The sequence below is a fragment of the Paramormyrops kingsleyae genome, chromosome 22, assembly GCF_048594095.1.
Source record: "Paramormyrops kingsleyae isolate MSU_618 chromosome 22, PKINGS_0.4, whole genome shotgun sequence".
Classification (NCBI taxonomy): Eukaryota; Metazoa; Chordata; class Actinopteri; order Osteoglossiformes; family Mormyridae; genus Paramormyrops; species Paramormyrops kingsleyae.
The window spans coordinates 11,798,963-11,811,570 of NC_132818.1; the positions used below are offsets into that span (position 1 = coordinate 11,798,963).

Below are 12,608 nucleotides of genomic sequence, written 5' to 3' on the forward strand. Positions count from 1 at the left end.
TTGGGGCAGAGTTTCAAAAGCAGGTGAAGCTGAAGGGGTCATATTACCCTGACTCAGAGGGGTGGGGGGGTGCTTTAAATAGACACCCCGCCACACTCAGCTGTTTTGGCAGCAGGCAGCTTGGCCAGGGGGGGGCGGGGGGCAAAGCTGTGTGTGTGTGTGTGTGTGTGTGTGTGTGTGTATGTGTGTGTGTGTGTGTGTGGAGGGGGGGGGGGGGGGGGGGGCGTGTATGTGTATGCAGTAGTGACTGTGTTTGGACAGGGGACACCTGCAGCCATAATTATTAATATGGGTAATTAAATCCAGACGGCAGTACTGATGTACTCATCCTCTTCCTCTTAACAAAAAATATACAGCAGTCGGTATGGGAGTATGCAAGCCGTCCATCACTTGGGAGCAAAATGACCTTCTGAGACTATAGCAGTTAAAATACCTGTTAATTGATTAGGTATTTTACTATCATGACATCACCTACTGTCAGAATTTATGGCCACTGGTTGTTCCAGCTTCATCAATTGCAGGCCTTTCTTGCAGCTGGAATGTGAAAGCATCCCTTTGAGGGGCATATGCTCCTGTGCCTCCCTGGCTCTCCCTGCTGCCTTGTCTCCCCATTGTACCAGCCCTTCCCCCTCAGAGTTTTACGGTCATAAACTGCCATTCTAACTTTCCTGAGTTAAACTCAAACTTTAGAAGCACCCTCTCCCCATCTATCCCTGTCTCCCCTTGTGTGATTGAGTTAAGGACAACGTAAGCATAGTCACTACATTTGCCCCTGTCAGTCATCCAAAGCCCCCCCCCCCCCCCCCACACACATCTAATCTTACCCCTGCTTTTCTCTCTCCTGTCCGACTCATATTAGTCGGGTCGGTGTCTCGATCACCAGCCAGTTACTATTGGCTCTGTTATATTACTTGTCCTTTTAAACTATTAAACTCTGGAATAAGAGGGAATTTTGGTCTTCGTGCTGCTGTCATATTTTTTGAGCAGAAGTAAGATTTTTTCCTTTGAATGTGTCCATAGTTCTTAGGAAAGTGTGGTCAGAAGGACTGAATCAGCTGGGAAAATTATTGTATAAAAGCCTAAATTAGGTGTCTTCCATTGAGGAACATTGCCGTGATTTTACTGTCTCTGCTGGACTGAGAGAACTTGAGTGAGAAGAGCTTGTGACACTGCTGGACTTTGGCACTGTGTGTATTTCAGCTTTTGGAGGAGATCCACCCCCAAGAAAGCCTCACACCGTGGTCCAACATGGCTGCCTTCAAAACGTGCTTGCTGGCGCTCCTGCTGGCTCTGCTCTGTTCCTTCCAAACCCCTTTGGCTCCTGGTGCTAAAGCTCAGGAATTTGGTTACAGTGAAGACCACAGAGATGATGATGATGATGATGACAAGAATGTAGAACATGCAGGTGACAATGATGACGATGACGATGACGATGACGACGACGATGACGACGACGATGACGACGATGACGATGACGATGACGATGACGATGACGATGATGACGATGATGATGATGATGACGATGACGATGACGATGATGATGACGATGACGATGACGATGACGACGACGACGATGACGATGACGATGACGACGATGATGATGACGATGACGACGACGATGATGACGACGATGACGACGACGATGATGACGACGACGATGACGACGATGATGACGACGACGATGACGACGACGATGACGACGATGATGACGATGATGATGACGACGACGACGATGATGACGATGATGACGATGATGACGACGACGATGACGATGATGATGACGACGACGACGACGATGATGACGACGACGATGACGACGACGATGATGATGACGACGATGATGACGATGACGACGACGATGATGACGATGACGACGACGATGATGACGATGATAAGGATGAAGATGACGACGACGACGATGATGACGATGATGAAGGTAATTAGTTTTCTTTATTCTTCCCTGTCACCTTTACCACTCTTCTGTCTGCCTTTCTACCTCTTCACTGGATCCATGGCCTCACACCATTCAACTCTTTCACTAACTGTTGAGAAAGGAACTAGCAGTTTCTCAACTTTACCAAAAGACACAGTGGTGTATTTAATCTCCTGTCACCCCTTCCTCATTCTCACTGTCTCTCATTTTCTCTGTATCTTTTCCCTACTAAATAGAAAAGTGAGCTCTCTGGAATTTGAACTGCACATCTGGAACTGAACTGTTGAAGTCCTACATAGATATGAGGTTGGGACTGCAGTGGCTAGCAAAAGAGAGCCAGTCATCAGAAACCCAGTGCAATATGTATCAGATCAGTGATTCAACGAGTTCAGACCATTATGTTCTTCAAACAAGTTTGTTTTTCTGTCCTGTTCATCATTTGTCACTTTTGAAAGAAAGGGAGACAGTGAGATATGGTAGGGATGAGAGAGGGGAGATTTACACCAAAAGGGAGCTGAGGAATCATTTAACCTCAAAGATTTCCTCTCTCTTTCTCTATACTCTCACTCTCTCTCTCTGTTTGTGGGGGCTTTTGATTCACTCTGTGCTCAGATACACCTCAGATATTGGAATACATTGAATCCCTGTACATCTTTTTGGCTGTGTCTCTCCACGTAAACAGCATGTCTAACTAAATGTTTTTATAAACACACTTATCAACTTTTCATTTTGTCAAATTATCATTTCATTAGACAATTGTGAAATGGAAGCTGGAAACATTTGCTTACAGATTCAGCTCAATTAGCCCAATTTATTATACATCAAAGCTGCATTACATATAGCCTGTTGAAAATTGTATGACTGTTCAGCAAATATCGTCTTATCCTTTATGATGTTTTAACGAGAGACTGAATTTTTCATTGACCAATTGATTGGATAATTACCTGATACTACTGGAGCAGAACTAAATGGGCTGTTTTACCTCAGTTTATACCTCCTTTGTCTCTGTCCTTGTACACTAAGGGTTAGTTGAGAATGTACCTTTCTCTCCCCAATTTTCCCTATCTAACTTAGACACAAGAACATCTCCTGCTAAGCTTTAAAGAACGCAGGGCAATGTGATAATAAGAGATATAGAATCATGTCTTTGTACTAGATAGAGATGGATCAAAATGAGAGAGGTCTGAAGTCCAAATGACATGTCTTAATGCTTCAAATACAATGTTTCATGATGATTCTCAGAGCTGTACTTCATGGAGTGATGTTACTGTTGGTGCTGATCCACATGTTCCAGTATTTTCTGTCAACGTGTCCTTTCAAAGTGATGATCAACACAAAAATGCAGATGCAGTTTCAATACTGTAATAAACTAAATAATCACCAGTGACTCCACATGCAGTTATTTCCGCCCATTCTTGATCATAGTGACTCTACATGCAGTTACTTCCTCCAGTCCATTATCAGCAATGACTTCATGCAGTTACTTCTTCCCATCTGTGATCACCAGTGACTCTCCATGGAGTTACTTCCTCCTTTGCATAATCATCAGTAACTCAATATGCAGTGACTTCCTCCTGTCCATGATCACTCGTGACTCAACATGCAGTTACTTCCTCCCATTTATTATCATAGTGACTCTGCATGCAGTTACTTCCTCCAGTCTATGATCACCAATGACTCTCCGTGCAGTTACTTCCTCCTGTGCATGATCACCAGTGACTCTGCATGCAGTTACTTCCTCCCATCTGTGATCACCATTGACTCTTCATGCAGTTACTTCCTCCTTTGCAAAATCATCAGTAACTTAAACATGCAGTGACTTTCTCCTGTCCTTGATCACCCGACTCAACATGCAGTTACTTCCTCTCATACAAGATCCCCAGTGACAGTGAATCTTAATGCAGTTACTTCCTCCCATCCATGATCACTAGTGACTCTGCATGCAGTTACTTCCTCCCATCCAAGATCACTACTGATTAAACACACAGTTACTTCCTCCATCCATCCTCTGAAATGGTTTGCCCTATTCAGTCTCGCAGGGGGTCTGGAGCCTATTCCGGAGGCTACGGGCATAAGGCAGGGAACAACCCAGGATGGGGCACCAACCCATAGCAGGGCACATTCACACACCATTCACTCACACATGCATGCACACCTATGGGCCATTTGGCAACTCCAATTAACCTTACCATGTTTTTGGAGCATAAGGGGAAACCGGAGTACCCAGAGGAAACCCTATAGTGACGTGGGGAGAGCATGTAAACTCTACACACATGGAATCCTGGCAAAGATTCAAACGCTGATCCCAGAGGTGTAAGGCGAAAGTGCTAACCACTGCACCACCATGCAGCCTCACATCTTCTCATACAAAATAACCAGTAACAGTGAATCTTAATGCAGTTACTTCCTCTCATCCATGATTACCAGTAACTCTGCATGCACTTACTTCTTCCTCTCTTAGATCACCAGTGAGTCTGCATGCAGTTACTTCCTGTCATGTCATCCATATTTACCAATGACTTTGCATGCAGTTAATTCCTCCTGTCTAAGATCACCAGTGACTCTACATGCACTTGCTTCCTCCATGATCACCAGTGACAGTGACTCTTAATACAGTTACTTCCTGCAGTCCATGATCACCAAGAGCTCTTAATGCAACTATGAACTCCTGTCTATGATCCTTAGCGTACAAGAAAACACAAAATTAGACACTACACAACTGGAGGTTTGTCAGATATTTCAGAAGCAGCAAGATGAAATGAAAATGACATTGTGGGTGTCTTCATTAGACAAGCAGACAAAATCTGTGTTCACTGTACTTGTGCATGAGTATTAGTGCGACTCTGGGTGTCACTGTGTTTGTGAGTGTGGATGTCTTTATAAAGAAAAGTTATATCTACTGCAGAAAATCTGTCAAACGTTTTGTATGGCATCACTCAATATTACCATTATTTGCATTAAAATGGGACATGAAAAAACAGGATCACCCATTTTCAGCTTCTTATCCTGGGCAGAGTCATGTGGGAGCCTGTAGGCCTTCTGTAGCATAGGGTACGAGACTGGGGTAAACCCTGCACACACACACACACACACACACACACGCACGTACACACGTCTTACACACACACACACACACACACACACACACACACACACACACACACATATATATATATATATATATATATATAAAACATTTCATTTACATTTTTCCCCAGATGATGATGATGATGATGATGATGATGACGATGATGACGATGATGACGATGAACCATATGAAAAAGGATCCCTGTGTAGTTTCTGCTCATTCTGTGAGGTAAGAGTTGTAATTAGTCAAACACATGGCTTGTATCTATTTGGGGTAATTTGGGGTAATCATAGTGCATTAACCTCTCCATCCTTGTCTGCTTCTCCCTTGGTGCTCTCTCTCTCTCTCCTTTCCTCGTCTCTCCTCTTCCCTATTTCTCCCTCCCTCATTTTCCTCTCTCCCATTCTGCCTGACCCTTCTATCCATTTCCCTCTCCCTCCTTCTTCCTCTATCTTTTTCACGCTTTTTTTCCACGTTACCCCTCTCTCCTGCTCTTTTCCAGCACTGTGATTCTTGCGATAAGTGTCCATGTAAGGAGGGAGACAAGTCAGCACACTGCGAGCACTGCGATGTGAGTCTCGCCCAAACACGAGCCGCGGCAACCTGACCCCTCACTTGATTGGCTGAACATTGCAGCTTTATACCCAGCTGGTTGAGTGGTTATGACTGACAGTGATGTTTGTGTTTTCGGCTTTTAATTTTGTGCATTTTTCACCCTAGATGTGTAAATTCTGCAATATCTGTCCTGCCCTTTGTGAGACTGTTTGCAAACCAGGTGAGTGAAACACGTTTGTTCATATGTAAGTATAATGTGTATGTCGATGCCTAACTGTCTATAAAATAAGTGTAAATGTATGCTTCTCTGGCGATTTCAGGTGGCTACGTGGATGAACTGACAGGAACAGTCTACCAGTAAGTTCTTTTAGAGCATTTAAGACGGAAGCTCATCTAATGTTCTAGGGTCCTTGTTAATCTTTCCGTGTCTCTTTATCTCTTCAGAACAATAGCCCGTGCTCTGGAGGGCGGACAATAAAGCCCCTGCTGCCACCATGTGGCCGAAGAGGAAACTGCAGCCAACCGATTTTATTACTTTTAGTGTATAATAATTTATTTTTTGTTTTGTGGTTTTGAAAAAATATAAAGATACAATCTTTACAAGGTTTATTTAAAATAAATAACTTTATTGTGAAGTGTTAAGTTTTAAAGACACGCTGAAAACACATAAACTAAGTCTTAAAAAACTCTTCAGGTTTGAAAAGGAGATTGAGAAGGAAATAAAACGATTAAGTCTTAAAATTAAGCAGTTTATTTTCTTTAATTTCTCTGTCCTGTTTTCAGTTTCGACGTTAAACAAATTGTATACCTGCTAGCAAATAATATAATAATTAAGACATTTTCAAGCCATTGTCAATCAACAAAATATAGACGCTTCTTAAACACACAATGAAATGTATTTACAACCAATAGGAGGGAAGCATACAATCACCCATGATAAATGCAGGAGAACTGCGGACCTATTAGTGAGACCATTACAAGGCGGGTGATGATCGGTTGACCAAAGCGCTCCAGTCCCTCGCTGTGGGATCATCAGATGAGAAGCGCCGGTATTAAAGGTCCCGTGCAAAGGTCAAGTTGGAGCATTAAGGCACATGACTACTCACATATGAACAACTGTGCCTAGAGTATCGCATGATCTTATTTTATACAGACCTTTCAGATCTCTTCTACCACCACCGAAATCGACGACCACAAAATCTCTCAGTGGGATTACTGGACATTTTATTTCCGATATTTTCATCGTGACGGATCATAAATAACATGACAATAAAACTCCTAACTTGGAAATTTAAATAATTTGTCCTGACAATTACAGATTTATACCACCAGATGGCACTCCAGTACTACAAAAAGTCAGCGGAGACGAGTCAGTCTGAGCCCGAGTTTGATAACAATGTTTACTGGTTCCCGTATCACTTAGAATACCGACGTTTCCCGGCGTCTTTTTCTTTCATTTTCAGATACCACTTAACAACGGTATCTGAAAAATCATTGTTGGAATAATAAAGCGTCAAATCAATGAAATTTTATAATGACCTTCTGAATGGTTGCTTCAATGCACATAGAAACAGCCACATCATGTATTCCCTACGAAGGCCTTTGTGCCACAAATCACCTGCCCTTATGATTGGTGGCCTTCACCTGGGTCCTGAGGCTCTCTGCTGTGTTCTTTGGCTCGCCCTGTGTTACATGGCGTTACTGCCAGCTTCAGGTCAGCACAACCCGCTCTGGCAAGACGACCCACGCACTCGCATGAGGTCACCACAACTCAAATGGCCCACAGTGAGTCTGAGTGGCTCACGTCATGTGACCTCCGTCCCACAGAGCTCAAATGTCCCAGTATCTGAGTACGAATGTTCTGACTCCATCCTTAAACAAAGGAAAATGGCAGAATGAACTGAGAGAGGTTCTGCTATGTTCAATCATTCATGGTGTATTCCAGTTACACATGCAGCATGAGTCAAATATCTGGGTTAATAAAGCTGTAGATGTGACTGTCTTGCCCTATAATGAGACAAACATAACCACGTGTGTCATCACCATGTGTAATGCACAAAAATGGAAACAAATACCCAAGGGAAAATCAGTAATGGTTTATTAGCCAGACAAAATCAGACAATATGTCCACTTTCTCCATCCCCAATGAAGTGTGAGGCCAGTCAGAGCTCATCGTGGACACCTGACAGAAGAACCCCATAGTCAGTCAGGGTGCTGACAGAGAGGAACTCTGCTTTCTCCAAAATCTCATCCAAAGACAGGCGGCCATCCTGAACAGAGGCGGAAAACAGAGCTAACCAGCCACCGACACAGACTAACCCTTTCAGCTCAGACTGCGGCCTGCAGCTTTCTTACAATCAGCAAATGGGACGCTCCTGGTGCAGGGTCTTGTAAACATCAGTTCTACCTTCCAGTTTGCACTTTACATCCCTACTTACTAGGTTTGTGTTCTACAGAACACAACACGATCGTACAAGGAAGTTACAAGAAGCCATATGAAAAATGGAACAGCTTTATTGATATTTGAAAGTGGGAAGCAGTGACTGTCTTCACATTGTGCCAGGCCTGTGTTTGCTGTCCCAGCAACGCCGTGACTGTGCGCCGTGCTGCTCTCTGCTCACTGTGGTTGGTATCAGTGCAGTCTGAACCTACCCTGACCCCAAATGCCAGAGTGGTGCCTGCAAACTGCATTCATTATACTGCTCTGCTGGACATGTTCTGCAAATCGCCAGAAATGCTCTATCCCAGCCAGTTTCCGGCTCCATGAATCTCAGCAAACTGACAACTGCTCATGATGCTAATGGTATAGTGCTATATAACTGTGTTAAACAGGACAGCGGTGCCATTGTGGCAGAGTACAGAATGGCAGCAAACTGGCATGCATTTTGGGGGGTTCAAAATACACAAATAAGAGCAAAAATGAGTCATTGTGGTTTTGTAAAGGAATCATCCTTTCGGCTGTGTTTGTGTCTGTATTGTACCTTTTTGGCTGACCCCTTTTATCTGTGATGTGATAACACCCTCCCCATAGACTAACTCTGCTTATACATCAGTGATTGACACCCACCCCCCCCCAATACACAATGAAGCTTCCCATATACCAAAACCCATGGTGTCCCCACCCCCGCCCACCAGGTGTGACATCATCAAAGCTCATCGTGCTTCTTAGTGAGGTCTTCTCCGTAATTAGTTGCCTGGCTGCCCACAAACATGTTCCAATTGGCTAGAATCTCCTGCTTGGTGATCCGGTCGTCCTGTTCATTCGGTGAAGCCACGGCGACGGCAACGAAAGAAGCCCCACAAGCCGCCGGCCAATTGGAGCCAAGAGACAGAAGGCAGAAGAGATGATTGGCAGCTCATTAGAATCACAGGCTGTGGCGGACATGAATTAGCCAATTACCAAGAATATTAACAGAGACAGAGACAGACTGAGGAAACATGATCAGACAGAGAGAGTTACACCCCTGATCTGGTTAAGCCAGGGAGCAGGAGCCCACTTTGCGCAGTTCTCCTTTATAATTACACTGTCATAATTAATTATGAGACTGGCTGCGGATTCCTGAGCAGCAGCAGTAACTGATGAGACAGAAATGAAGTATTGGCGGAGGGGAGCTTTTGTCTGCATTAAATTACAGAGGAATGGGCGAGTGAGGCCACCTTGTCTGTGTCCGTCTCGTGGATGAGATGCTGAGCCTCGTTATCTGCGTGGTCCACCTCTCCTGGCAGGATCCATTTGGACACCTCAGCAGCATCAAGAAACCCATCCTGAGAGGGAAGAAAAGATGAACAAGGCTCAGGAAGGAGACTGGAATGAGTGTCTGGGACTGATTCTAGACAAACAAGCATTCATGAGACAAACAAGCATTCATGTGAAGCCGTCATCTCCAGCAATCGGCAAACAAACACCTTGTTGGTGTCCCTGAACTCCTCAAAGTGGTTCTTCTCGGTCTTCACCCAGTTCGGCTCGCTCTCGCTGTTTTCCGGGTTGAACATGTCACCTGAAGGGGACGGTGGGGTTCAGTGCTCATGCTTCACCCGTTGTTCCCCTGTCGGTGGAGAGCGGTGGGATGATGATGCCTCACCTATGTATTCCTCCAAGTTTATTAGTCCGTCTCCATTTTTGTCGATATCCTCCACCGTTTCCTGGAGAACAGAGAAGGGACAGCATAGATTATCGGATCACAGTGTGATGGTGCATTTCTGATCTGTCGTCACAAGGGGTGGTGCAGTTAAGCAGCCTAATGATAATCGTTCTGCATGCATATTGCGATAGCACAATTACAGCAGCCCACCCCCGTCTCCAGCCCGACTGACCGTCACCACGATGCTCTTCATGTGCTCGTACTCCTCAGGGTGCAGAAAGCCTGTGAACTCCTCCTTGGTGGCGATGCCGTCCCCGTTGATGTCAGCAGCTTTGAACCTGCGCTCATCCCTGGCCAGCATGGACTTGTAACTTGCCTTGTCATCAACATCATCAAACTCCTCATCTGCAACAATCAACAAAAGTCTCGACTCCCGTTACTAATGACAGAAGGTCACCCGTCCCTGCCAGACCCGTCTACAAGGACACTCAGCTCTTCTATATTTACTCTATTCCACCATTTTTATGTTTTAATATGCTTCATAAGTTGACATGCCTTAGAATGTAAGGTCTGTATGGGATACCAGGTGGTTCCCGAGAAGAGCATCTGATGCAAAGAGATGATGTGTCAGGGCTCAGTGCTGCCGCCCTGCTGGCTCTTCTCTCTTACCCAGGTAGTAGCCATAGGTGGTATTCTTATACTCTTCCCAGGCCACTAGTCCATCCTTGTTGAGGTCGTACTCCTTCCAGTGCTTGTCCACATTCTCCTCAATGTACCTCCTCTGCCGGTGCTTGATCCACTGGTGGAGTTCCTTGTGGCTGATGTAGCCATCGGAGTCTGTGTCAATGCGATCCACAATCTTCCTGCCAGACCGCATGGGGAATAAAGGGAGCAAAGACACATACAGTAAGTGGAAGAGGAAAAAGCATCACAGATGTCTGGGAACCAAATACAAAAATGTGCTACCTCAAACAGATTACAGCAAAATGCATTATTAAACCTGAATCTCTTCCTAGGTCTTCAAGCATAATTTGACTATATCAGAAACTGTACAAATGACATAGTCCACCTACAATTACCTCAGTATACTGCTGCAATATAGAATGTATTTTGATCAAATGGTTAGAAATGAACAGTGGGGCATTCTGCTGAGTTTGGAATATATGGAATAGGAAGCACAAAGCAATAATGTCACTGGTAAGAGGTGAGATACCCCAGTCTTTCTTTACTCTCCTCTGGGGTCAGCTGGTCGAAGGTCTTGGCCTCCTCCTTGCCCAAAAACGCCTCATGGTCGTACTGAAAGCCGTGCGTGTCGTCGTGCACGTGGTCGCTCAGGTCACCGTGGCGATGCACACGCTTTTCCTGGGCAGGGACAGCTATCGCCACCGCCAAAAACAGTGATGTTGTTCCTAGCAACTGCATCAGCATCATATTTCCTTAGCTGCAGCAAAAAGTTAAAACAAAATTTGTGAGTTATATACAAACAGTCTGAAGTAACTTTCTAAGGCAGATTTGAACGATGCACTGGCAATATGAAAAGTAATAAGCAGCATTAGATTTTTTTTTTTTTACATTTACTGTATATTAAAATCACAACTTGTATTTCATTTTTCAAAACAAGGCTTTCCTTGTATATTTTTCGCGTAATTTACTTTTTCCTCCAAATAGCATCTACATTCCTTAAAGTTTTCAGTTTGTTGAAAAGTGTGTATTCCATACATACTTTGCATATAACAAAATGAATAATGCGGATTATGATCAATCAAAACAAATATTAGATTTTATCCATATAACATCCATCTGTCCACCCGCTTACTCAGTACAATGTCGAAGAGAACAGTACATTTTTAAAAAGAAAATTACTTACCAAATACTCGTCCAACCCAACTTCTCCCAGATTTTTTTGACCTGCACGCGTTGGCAGTCTTACTGTCTCTTTAAATTCAACCAGGGCGTCGTCTTTCTCCTTATCCAATAGCAATATTGCTATGAGAGGTAGTATCCAATGGAATCAGAGAAGGGGGAGGGACTGGGGTTGGAGCAAATATCAATTGGTCTCGAAGCGCCACGTTGACACGCGCACGAGCACTCAACCGGGGCGGCGCGCGTTGAGTTGTGCTGCGGCTAACGGGTGCGATGCTGATATTGTGTCAATCCAACGGAGGCGAATCACTGCCATAAAAGCAAACAGCGGAAGTACACAATACGAGGCGAGAACGCAAAATGAAGGATAAAGACTGAAGTACAGATAGCTTACTGAAGTAAACAGACAACGAAGCAATGTGTGTCATTCTAAAAGGAGTCCGCATGGGGCGCCATGCATTACTTGTTTCGTTATTGACTTGGGCATTTCCCCACTTGTAAATATAGTTATTCAGCCGAAATTACCTTCGGACACTGATATTTGTTATTCTTTGTTTTGATACCTTGAATGAGGTGTTGAATCGGGTTCCTCTCTGCAAATGAAAGTACTACAGTTATATCATGTCATTCCTATCCAGTCTGTCTTAATCACAGATGTATAGCTATAGGCTTATTTTTACAACAGAGAAGCTGATCCAGTGGTCAAGCTTAGTTATGTCAAACCCTGCCTTAACTGGTAAATGTATGAGGGCATTTGCTGTGTTTTCCCTTCTTCTTCTAACTCTTCCAGTTAGGCATGTTTCTTTCACATGTACTGTGTGGGTCAGGACTTTGTGTAAAGTACGCCACACTTTATTGGATCCTGGTGGGAATGATCTACTCCCTCCCCCATGGTGTCTTGTTCTGCCTGAAGATTGAAGAAATACTCTTCACAGCAAAAAAAAAAAAATTAAAGGCATTTCTTGTTTTATTTGTGTCAGTTGACATATAGTGATATTGTCTCTAAAATGAGTCACCCTGCTTGTGTGGTGATAGTAAGATTCAAGCACCTTCGCAGAGCATGTGCAGTGTGAGCGGCCCACTGTCC

General features: G+C 44.1%; 2 protein-coding genes across 4 annotated transcripts; one reads left to right on the forward strand and one right to left on the reverse strand.

Annotated features, from left to right (window-relative positions):
- The first annotated feature begins 825 nt into the window (after nt 1–825).
- LOC111836886 (uncharacterized) lies at nt 826–6,321 on the forward strand. Of its 2 annotated transcripts, XM_072704909.1 has the most exons (7): nt 829–989; nt 1,201–1,936; nt 5,152–5,249; nt 5,524–5,592; nt 5,742–5,796; nt 5,897–5,933; nt 6,021–6,321. In XM_072704909.1, the coding sequence occupies exons 2-7, from the start codon at nt 1,249–1,251 to the stop codon at nt 6,052–6,054; spliced, it is 981 nt and encodes a 326-aa protein (XP_072561010.1). In that variant the 5' UTR covers nt 829–989; nt 1,201–1,248; the 3' UTR covers nt 6,055–6,321. The 2 variants fall into 2 exon arrangements, with proteins under 2 accessions (XP_072561009.1, XP_072561010.1); XM_072704908.1 differs by having other exon boundaries at nt 826–1,936.
- A 1,336-nt stretch (nt 6,322–7,657) lies between these two features.
- Nucleotides 7,658–11,606, reverse strand: rcn3 (reticulocalbin 3, EF-hand calcium binding domain). Of its 2 annotated transcripts, none has more exons than XM_023798379.2 (8): nt 11,526–11,606; nt 10,872–11,099; nt 10,328–10,521; nt 9,891–10,063; nt 9,659–9,719; nt 9,483–9,574; nt 9,234–9,341; nt 7,658–7,846 (listed from the first exon to the last, which is right to left on the reverse strand). In XM_023798379.2, exons 2-8 carry the CDS (start codon nt 11,087–11,089, stop codon nt 7,739–7,741), a joined length of 954 nt encoding a protein of 317 aa, XP_023654147.1. In that variant the 5' UTR covers nt 11,090–11,099; nt 11,526–11,606; the 3' UTR covers nt 7,658–7,738. The 2 variants fall into 2 exon arrangements, with proteins under 2 accessions (XP_023654147.1, XP_023654146.1); XM_023798378.2 differs by lacking the exon at nt 7,658–7,846 and adding an exon at nt 8,073–8,830.
- Between the last annotated feature and the right edge of the window lie 1,002 nt (nt 11,607–12,608).

Bases quoted from the DNA above. Each gene is read 5' to 3' on its own strand.
- LOC111836886 (XM_072704908.1), top strand. From the start codon at position 1,249: ATGGCTGCCTTCAAAACGTGCTTGCTGGCGCTCCTGCTGGCTCTGCTC. The intron at 5,250-5,523 runs GTAAGAGTTGTA...GCTCTTTTCCAG, and splicing joins GTTTCTGCTCATTCTGTGAG to CACTGTGATTCTTGCGATAA. The intron at 5,593-5,741 runs GTGAGTCTCGCC...TTTTCACCCTAG, and splicing joins CACACTGCGAGCACTGCGAT to ATGTGTAAATTCTGCAATAT.
- rcn3 (XM_023798379.2), bottom strand. From the start codon at position 11,089: ATGATGCTGATGCAGTTGCTAGGAACAACATCACTGTTTTTGGCGGTG. The intron at 10,064-10,327 runs GTAAGAGAGAAG...TGATTGTTGCAG, and splicing joins CACCTATGGCTACTACCTGG to ATGAGGAGTTTGATGATGTT. The intron at 7,847-9,233 runs GTGGCCTCACTC...GCCTCTGTTCAG, and splicing joins ACGAGACGGACACAGACAAG to GATGGCCGCCTGTCTTTGGA.